We start from the raw sequence: 8,965 nt of genomic DNA, 5'->3' as shown, positions 1-8,965 counted from the left end.
TAACACTTTCGCGTTAACATGTCGAATATGACGACCAGCCCATTGGTTTTGTGACGCCTGTAACTTTCATTATAGCTCAATGCATAGAGCGAGCAGATTACAATTAATCAATCTCGTAAGGGGTAGTTCCACAAACGAATGATTGTTACAGAGCGGTATATACTCAGCGGTATATACTCAAGATTATCTCAAATGTACTTGTCTCAACCTAATAGAATGCTATCTAAGCCAATTAACTATCAGCTGGTTGTTCGCGCCGTAACTCGCGAACAAGAAGGTATGGTATATTTATAGGAGGCGTCCATCGTCTCGTTTTTATTGTCTTGTTTTCGAACCTTGGGGTCTTCCGCATACTTGCTTCATGGCGTTCACATTTGTAAACCGACAACATGGCGTATGAAAAACGTAGCTAATAAACGAATTCCATTTTTCACCACGTTAACAAAACCGAAACTGAAAGCTCCACACAAGGTAGCGCCTCCTAACATACGCCTTCAGGCAGTCGTGTGCATTTTGCCTCGTATCTATGACCGTATTGCGTCACGCATCGCATAAACATCCGACCCGCAATGGCGGACTTGTTCGCGCGGTATCGCGAGTTCGTGAAAGCGAATCCCGCTCTAGCCACCGAACTCGAGACTGTACTTCGCTGGATCTCCTACTTCACGGCAGGTTAGAAAGCAGCTATCTTACTTTTAGTTCTCTAGTGCTGTCATCGTGATCCGGCTCGTGCAGAGCAAACTTTGCACCAAGTAGCTCAAGGTGATCACGGTTCCGCTTTCACTTGGCGACGACGCGCACCTGCGTGAGTTCACTGCACTCTTTTGTGCCTGCCCGGTCGGAGTTAGCAAGATCCAATGTAGCGCATAGTTTCGTCTGCTGTAAGGGCTACATTTGTGTTCATTATTTAGGTCTTAATATTGTAGCAGTAGTTTACAAATTCGCCGCATATTGGTTTTCGATTTGAAAGCGGCGACGGGCACCGGTCATTGACAGGTGTCATCGGCGTGTCACAGCATGAAGCGGACGCAGTACGTGCGTTTTCTACTGTCGCCAAGGTGAGACACGGGAAGAAAAAACAATGACGGAAGACCTTGCTTGACTACACCCGCAACGTGATTCTTTTCCTTCCGCGTTTGCGCATTCGTGCTGCTCGGTAGTTGTTTGTTCTTGTTGCGCAATGCTGCGAGAACAATGCCGGGAAGACCACCTTGGTATAACTTTCATTGAAGCGGCACGGCACTAGCCGCGAGTATCACAGATGTGCTGAGCGTACAGTGAGATGTGTCGACTTGTCTTCTTGGGCTGTACTCCGCAGATCACCGTCTTCGCATATCCGCCAGCAGAAATCTTTTAAGTCCACCAAACTCATGATGTCTTTCGACGTATTCTTAAAATAATCTCACATTTACTGCTGGATCGCTGGCGCTAGTACCTTGCGTGGAGATGCACCGTTTTGCGTGCTAACACAACTGGCATTTGTACTTCCCTGCTTCATTACGTTGAAATGATCCTCTTCGAAATCGGTACTTGAAAAATAAAACTAAGTGTAGCGCTCTGATGATTAGCCTTGTCCTTTTTGTGCTTTGAACACGAAACAAAAAAAAAAAAGGACTAGACTTCAGCTATTCATCTTGCTCTGAACTCATTTGCTATAACAGCAACAGGCTGTTATAGCACACAGTGGACATTGCCATCTTGTCAAGTGCAAGCTCCGTGTGACGCACACATTATGACGCTCGTGTGCTACACTGTTGCCCATTGTGGCCTTCAAAATACAAGCAGATTCCACCATTCTCAGAGTATGTGTGGGACGCAAAACCCTACACAAAATTGCCAATTAAGTACCAAAGCTCTGCGATAGTGCAGTGTTTAATACATCCAAGAAAGGCATTCTTGGTTGTTAACTTTCGGGGATACAATTACTTTCATGAGATTTCATGTGTCTAGCACTGGACATGCAGGCAACAGCGTCCCAAGCATGGTGACTTGGTGCAGTACCAGGAAAGCTTTCACCCATAGATGTCAATGAATCATATACTTGTTACACAAAAGGGATTGCATCCCCGAAAGTGAACATCCAATACTGTCCCAGCTCCCAGCTGCATATTGCCACAGGGAAATGAGTTCAAATCCCTGTGTTGATGGTTAAAGTCATCGTTTCTCTTTGCCCTAAGGTGAAAGAATGACTTACGAAATCTAGCCTTGGCCTACCGTCAGCATTGTCATTTTCGTCACATATTTCTTCATTATCTGCATAGCAAATTATAATTTTCTCACCCCCTTGCAGGTTTGCGTCTCAGATAGATCATCGTCACAAGTTTGGAATTGCATCATGTTTTCTTTCAGTCATTCTTACCCCGAACTGCCAAAGAGTGGAATCACGTTACTGCATATATTGCTGCCACAGTTGATCATAAGTATTTCAAGAATTCATTAGCTATCACTGTAAAGCAAAGCCATCTTAATGAATCTTAGTTACTACTCATTTTGTTTGTATGTTTATTTTTGTGCTGACTGAAACTACTTCTCTCTGTAGAAAGTTGCACCAATTTCGGCAAAAGTTATCGAAGTTGACTTTGTGTAACGTAATTTTGCTCTCCATAACTCAACAGAAACAAATATTGCTGTCCTGTAAAGTGCATGCAAGAGTCTAAAGTGAAGGAAATTAGCCAGGCAATACCTCTGTCACACAAGCACAGGAAAAACTCTTTTACGCAAGCGGCCTTTTACCAAGTTGAAAGACTTTTGAATGAAGAGGTGTTGCGCAGCAGACACACGGCGCCGACGATCTCCTTTTAGTGTTTCCTTCTGGACACGCTACCGAAAGCGTGGCGCTAGCGTTCGAAAGCAATATCAGCCAAAAAAACTTATTTATCTCGAAATATAAAGCGAAAACTTATTGTTTACACGTTTTTCAATTAAATTTAACATAATAAACTTTAAAGATTTACTGTAGTAGTTTAAAGAGCGTCATCACGTGACATCCCCAGCCTGTTCGACCTGCTTACGAGACTACAGGAGAAAATGAGCATTACTGGGTTTACTACACCTTCTGCGAGACATAAAATTATTTTTTATGATGAGCCTAGGCGACAGAAAATTACGCATTCGATTATTTTCTTTAATATATGATAATTGCTGGTGCCCACTGGTTTCGAGGCTACTCCTTTTCGGACATAAAGGAGATCGGCGAACTCCTCTTCCAGAAAAGACCGCTTCTGAAAAAGAGATTGCTCCTTGTCGTGTGTCTGCGGGCGAAACTCTTTTTCGGGAGAAGTCTTTTTGCTCAAAAGACTTTCGAGTGCCCGTGTGACAGTGGTGTAAGTTACTCTGTACTTTTCCAGGTATGCAAGCTTTACTGAAATACTATTCACAAAAACAACTGCACCAGAACTCATCTCATGATGCCTACGGACGGTAGTGCGATTAGTATGCAGGCAATGTAGACACACCGTATTGCAGAAGTCACATTTATTTAAAGTAAGTAGGTGGCCATTCTGATATTTCCATGCTTCAGCTGAATGTGATGTACACTGTCTCCGGTATCGGCCCACTTTGCTGTGGCACTCGCTTGACCATGAGCATAACGACGATGCAATTATGCCAATAAAATGACAGGCGGTGTGACGCGATGGCATGACGACAATGACATGATGATTCTGAAATGATGCAGATGGTATATCAATGGCAGCATGGCGACGGCTTGAGGACAATAGAATGACGACAATGGCACAGTACGATGTTAGGACATGACGGTATGGCAATTGATGCATGACAGCGACTGTATGACGACGATAAAAGGACCATCATCACATTGCGATGAAGGTAAGACAACGAATACATAATGACGCCTGTATGGTGACAGCGCAATGTCGCTAATGGCATGACAATGGTACGAGAACAATGGGATGATGGCGTGACAGTGACAAAGACTCTATGACGTTGATGGCATGACGAGAGTCGAAAGATGAAGCTGCAGTATTGACAGCAAAACTAGTACGACGGCCTCATGACAACTGCCTGGCGACGACTGCGAGACTACGACCTGGAGTGACTGCAATGCAACAACCACGACAGCATCACGATCTCATAACTAGTGGCCCAAGCTGTTAGACAACATGGATCACTGGGTCGGCATATAAAATGGGACGACTAAATGACGAGAGTCAGAAAACGAAGACGAAACAGGTAACGACCACGACGGCAGCATGACGAGAGTCGAATTACAAACCTGGAATCACAACAACGCAATCACCGCGACATCAGGCCACGAGCACATACCTAAAGGCCAAGGTATTAGACAACTTGGGCCACTGGGTCAGTGTAGGAGGCCAGATAGATCGATCGATAGACTCAGAATGCTTGAAGTAGGCAATAAATGCTAATTGTATTATTACCAATGTAACTTAAAGCCAAGTATGATAGGGAGACCAACATATTTAGTTTTAAATTTTAATAAAATATTTCACTATTACCGCTGCTTTGTTTGCACTCGTATTTCTTTACAAGATCTCGTCATTCATTATAAGTCTTGGCACGGTTACTTGTCTGGTTCATCAGGAAAAAATAAAAAATCGCTTTCAATTGCCAATAAAAAATTGCCGTCAGTCAGTAAATAGAGTGCTATCTTTTTGTAAAATTTTAGTCCAAACATTAACTGGATATTTTTTTGCTTTTGTTTTTGTTAAGCTTATACAATAAGAAGGGCAGGTTGTTGTGCATCAAATGTGTTAGCTTTAGACTCGCTATCAGATGTAGTCTACAAAATTGTCTTCGTCTAAGGTGCAGAGTTGTCCATATCAATAAAGCTTTATGGTTTCTGTCAATTTTCACAAGCTACAGTCGACTCACATTGCTTTGAACTCTCATGTCCTCTAGTCTTTATTTGAAGTATGCAGAGTTGAATAAAATGTGAATTCAAACGGTGGCATAAATAATTGCATGAGGCATATTTATGTAAAAATGCAAACATCTGACGGTGACTAGCTCATTGAAGCTAATAGAGAGCTGCAAATGCACGATGATGAGATCAGTGTTGCCTACTTACAGTGGCACTCATCCACCCAAAAGCCTGGATATTCATTGTGGGCGCATTGTCACTGTTCCTGTGTAATTAGTGTGTTGTTATGCACTTATTTAACATGTACCCTGAGGGCCCGTTGTGGCATTACTTGCGAGGCACATGAAGAAAAAATTACATCAACTGACAAGTCGTGAGAAGATTAAATCAAGGAAATCTATGCATGGGTAATAATAACCACAAAGTTACGTTAGGCCCTAGCACTGTGCCAACAAACAGGGAGACAGAGAAGGCACAAAAAACAATAGTGCAATGTTTATTTAATTATTTCAAAATACCTTACAGGCCCCATGAGGAGCATTGAGTAAGGGGGCATCACTGCAAGACAGTTGTACACGTGAATACCGAGACACGAGAACCACAACAATGAGTAGAAATCAGTTACAAAACAGGGTTACAAATGAAGAAGATGCGGTAGCGTACAAAACATCGGCTAAATTACCATATGTCATGGCGCTCTTTGGTCATAGCTGGCCCTTGCGCCATTAAACGCCACACATCACTCAAGCAATTTACTCTGGCAGTTCTTGTCCAGCAATGCAAACCCTTGTGTCCACCTCAAAGCAAATCGCTTCCAACTCAAATTGTCCATTTGCACGTATCAAGGCCTTATCACCTAAAGCGAACTACAGGCTACAGATATTGATGCAATGCACAGATGAGCGAGACATGTGAACTAGTCTTGTGAAACTTACATTTACTTGCATTTACTGTGGGATAAGTCAGTGGTTGGACCTGGCAGTTATTCGCTCCCTCCCAGGCTTAAAGGGACACTAAAGGCAAATACTAAGTCGACGTGGACTGTTAAAATACCATTCCAGAAACCTCGCAGCACTTGCTTTGTGCCAAGAAAAAGACTTAGTTTATGAGAAAATTAGGGTCAGCATACCTTTAGCGCAATTCAAATCACGCGCCCCTGAGCGGGGAGTGGTGATGTTGCATATGCCATCACTGCCCTTTACTGCCGTCGGTGAGTAAAATAGCGCTCGACAGATGGCGCTACTGTTTTCTGCACAAGACGTAAATGCGCAGTCATGGAGAAACCGAACCAAGACAGAGCGTTGGATTCGCCGCTGCAGTTGCTCTTGATGAAGTGAGGTGGACTGCTTGGGAATCCCACGACTTCACATGGACGTGGCATTCTCTGCTAACTGCAGTTTGTGTGAGTTTCGCGAGCCAGCAAAACCAGCGCAGCACTACACGATAACAAAACTACTGAAACGTGAAAGCGTGGGCGGCACAGAGTGAAGAAAATGAAAACTTTCGACCGCCCGCGTCGCTGTCAAGGGTAGCGTCGATGAGTTCTTTTTTCGAAAAATCAAATAGAACTGGACAAATAGCATGTTCTCTCATCTTATACGATCTTTTTTTGTGCGAGTGGTGGAGTACTAGTGGCAGAATTATAATGAGGAGTGCCTTCATCTTCGGGCTAGTACTTCAATATCCCGGGTGAGTGTCTAATCGTATCCGGCATTTACCTCAATTTCTCGATTACTAAAGCTCTGTTTGCGATAATATTAGCGCCTTATATGTTCTTGAGCAGTATTCTGTCACTTTAGCTTGACTTAATATTTGCCTTTAGTGTCCCCTTAACAGCAAGAAGTTAGCATTACAACAGATTGGAGAAGCTAAGCTCTTTGGTTGCCATTTGTGCAGGTCGATTTGGCAAGTCCGCCGTTGTTGCCGAGTTCCTTTATTCTTCGTCCAGTTTGCTGACACTCCTCAATGACCTCATTCTGCGACATGCCGCTGATGTTCCCGTTCACGTGGTAAGTACACATGTTCTTTGGAGATGCATGTTGCTTGTTGTCATTCAGGAGGCTTAGAGGGCTGTGCTTTTTTTGTGTGTGTCTCTTCAGTTGTAGGCTTTTCCCATGCTGTTTGGTTGCGGAAACATGCTTCGTGGTAGTTTTTATTACGTCACTAAGTGACATTTCTTGCGAGCAGAGTTGCCTTTCAAGTCAAGGAGAATGTGAAATAAAATTTTTGTCTCACTTTTGTTGCTCTGTTAGATAGCTGCTGACTTTATAATCATGGTATGTTGCCTTGATTCCTTAAACCTTCAAGGAATCATGAATTATAGCATCCTTTAATGTGATGAATTGAAAAAGCACACCAAGTTTTTTGGTGTACAATTTGTTTACAAGTCATCTGTGTACTGATAGTGACAAGAACTTTATTTGGTCCTGAGAAACTGTGGCCAGGGGGAGCCGACGGCTCCCTCAGGTCAAGTCGGTGGCTCCGCCCACGATGGCACCGGGAGGCGAAGTCCCGTTGCAATGTCGTGGGCCCTCTGGACTGCCTGGAGCTGGATGTGGTGCTTGTCGCTTCTGAGGAATTCCTCTCACCGTTCCTTGGGGGCAAGTGTAGAGTTGTGGTCGAAAGAGCATGAATCGGCTCCGAATTTGGGGCACGACTGCGGGAAGTCTGGGTCTATCCTGCTAAGGGACCGCGGAGTGGGGTATGTGCGGGTTTGTAGCATTCTGAGCCTGCTAGCTTGTAGTTTGTTTAGTTTTCAGTGGGGAGGAGAGAACGACCTCCTTTCCAAGTTGGTAGTGTGAGACTATTTCGTGAAAGGTGCACAATGGGTCTTTCTGTGGACTATTATCATTAGTTTATAGCGTGAAGGCAAAACAAGGAGAATAGCTCTCCTTGACCTGTCTGTGTCATCAGCCTGCTAAGGGACCGCGGAGTGGGGTATGTGCGGGTTTGTAGCGTTCTGAGCCTGCTAGCTTGTGGTTTGTTTAGTTTTCAGTGGGGAGGAGACAACGACCTCCTTTTCAAGCGGTAGTGTGAGACTATTTCGTGAAAGGTGCACAATGAGTCTTTCTGTGTACTATTATCATTAGTTTATAGCGTGATGGCAAAACAAGGACAAGAGCTCCTTGTCCTGTCTGTGTCATCGGTGCTTCAACTTTCAAGCGAAACTGCAACTTTTTGACTTTTGTATTCTTTTCACTGTACATCATCAGTTTCCTTATTTCCAGGATCAGCCACTCTGTGCAGGGAGTGATGAGAAATGAATAAAATTAAAAGATAAAAAAATCCTCCCAAAATCCAGAACAGTGTTTTGTTATCTTTGCTGATTTGCATAACTTTCAGGGTTGTGTGTGTACTACAAAACAAATGTACTCCTTGTTCAATATCAATGTCACATGCCTCGCCTTTTTAGGACCGAGCCGTTGAGCGGCTCCAGTCGTGCTTGGCTGTCGTCGAGTATGTCGAGGTGTTTGCCGAGCTGGCCGCGCTGCACCTTCGCGGGGACCTGGCTCGGTGGGTGGCGGTTGCCATCGTCCAGACGCTCAAGTGAGAAGCACACTCTACCCCTAATTTTACATTGCAGCATGTTCTTGCTTTACATGGTTTTGTTATTGCTGCTGATGCATTATCATTTTTTGTTTCATAGCACATGTTCTTGCATTGTCGGCACACATTGATGCAGCCAGTGTTTCTGAAACAGTGCTGTTATCGGCTTCTCTTGAGTGTGTCTTCAACTCGATGCTTTCACCTCTTTCATGGTATCTATACCTGGGTCTTCAGGGAATTCTTGCATCATTACAAATAACAGCTGGCCGAAAGCTGCTTCAATTTTGATTCGTGAACAAGTACTACTGTGCTTGTCACGGTTGTCGTCACCATCTAGCCTTTTCTTTGCACACATGTTGTAGTAATGTTTTCTTTTTTTTTTTGATTTGCTTTGTCATCACCCCATTCCTAAACCACATGACAATATACAGTCAACAGCGAAAGATTATCGTAATTTGCATACTTGGTCTTGTGGACTGAATTGCTCAAAAAGCTGGTACTGCATTAACCGAGTCTGCTAGCACCAAACAGTAGCCTCATGACCACTCACCGCCACAGTTATTCGCACCATGTAGC

General features: G+C 43.8%; 1 protein-coding gene across 1 annotated transcript; it reads left to right on the top strand.

Annotated features, from left to right (window-relative positions):
* Positions 1–559: 559 nt before the first annotated feature.
* LOC119449105 (peroxisomal membrane protein PEX16) lies at positions 560–8,423 on the top strand. Its single transcript, XM_037712292.2, has 3 exons — positions 560–672; positions 6,740–6,852; positions 8,256–8,423. Exons 1-3 carry the CDS (start codon positions 570–572, stop codon positions 8,391–8,393), a joined length of 354 nt encoding a protein of 117 aa, XP_037568220.1. The 5' UTR covers positions 560–569; the 3' UTR covers positions 8,394–8,423.
* The last annotated feature ends 542 nt before the right edge of the window (positions 8,424–8,965 follow it).

Source organism: Dermacentor silvarum, chromosome 4, assembly GCF_013339745.2.
Source record: "Dermacentor silvarum isolate Dsil-2018 chromosome 4, BIME_Dsil_1.4, whole genome shotgun sequence".
Lineage (NCBI taxonomy): Eukaryota > Metazoa > Arthropoda > Arachnida > Ixodida > Ixodidae > Dermacentor > Dermacentor silvarum.
This window is presented reverse-complemented; position numbering and strand designations above follow the sequence as displayed.

Excerpts from the sequence above, each read along its gene's own strand:
- LOC119449105 (XM_037712292.2), top strand. The coding sequence starts at position 570 with ATGGCGGACTTGTTCGCGCGGTATCGCGAGTTCGTGAAAGCGAATCCC. Across the intron at positions 673-6,739 it reads GATCTCCTACTTCACGGCAG|GTCGATTTGGCAAGTCCGCC; the intron begins GTTAGAAAGCAG and ends CCATTTGTGCAG. Across the intron at positions 6,853-8,255 it reads CTGATGTTCCCGTTCACGTG|GACCGAGCCGTTGAGCGGCT; the intron begins GTAAGTACACAT and ends TCGCCTTTTTAG.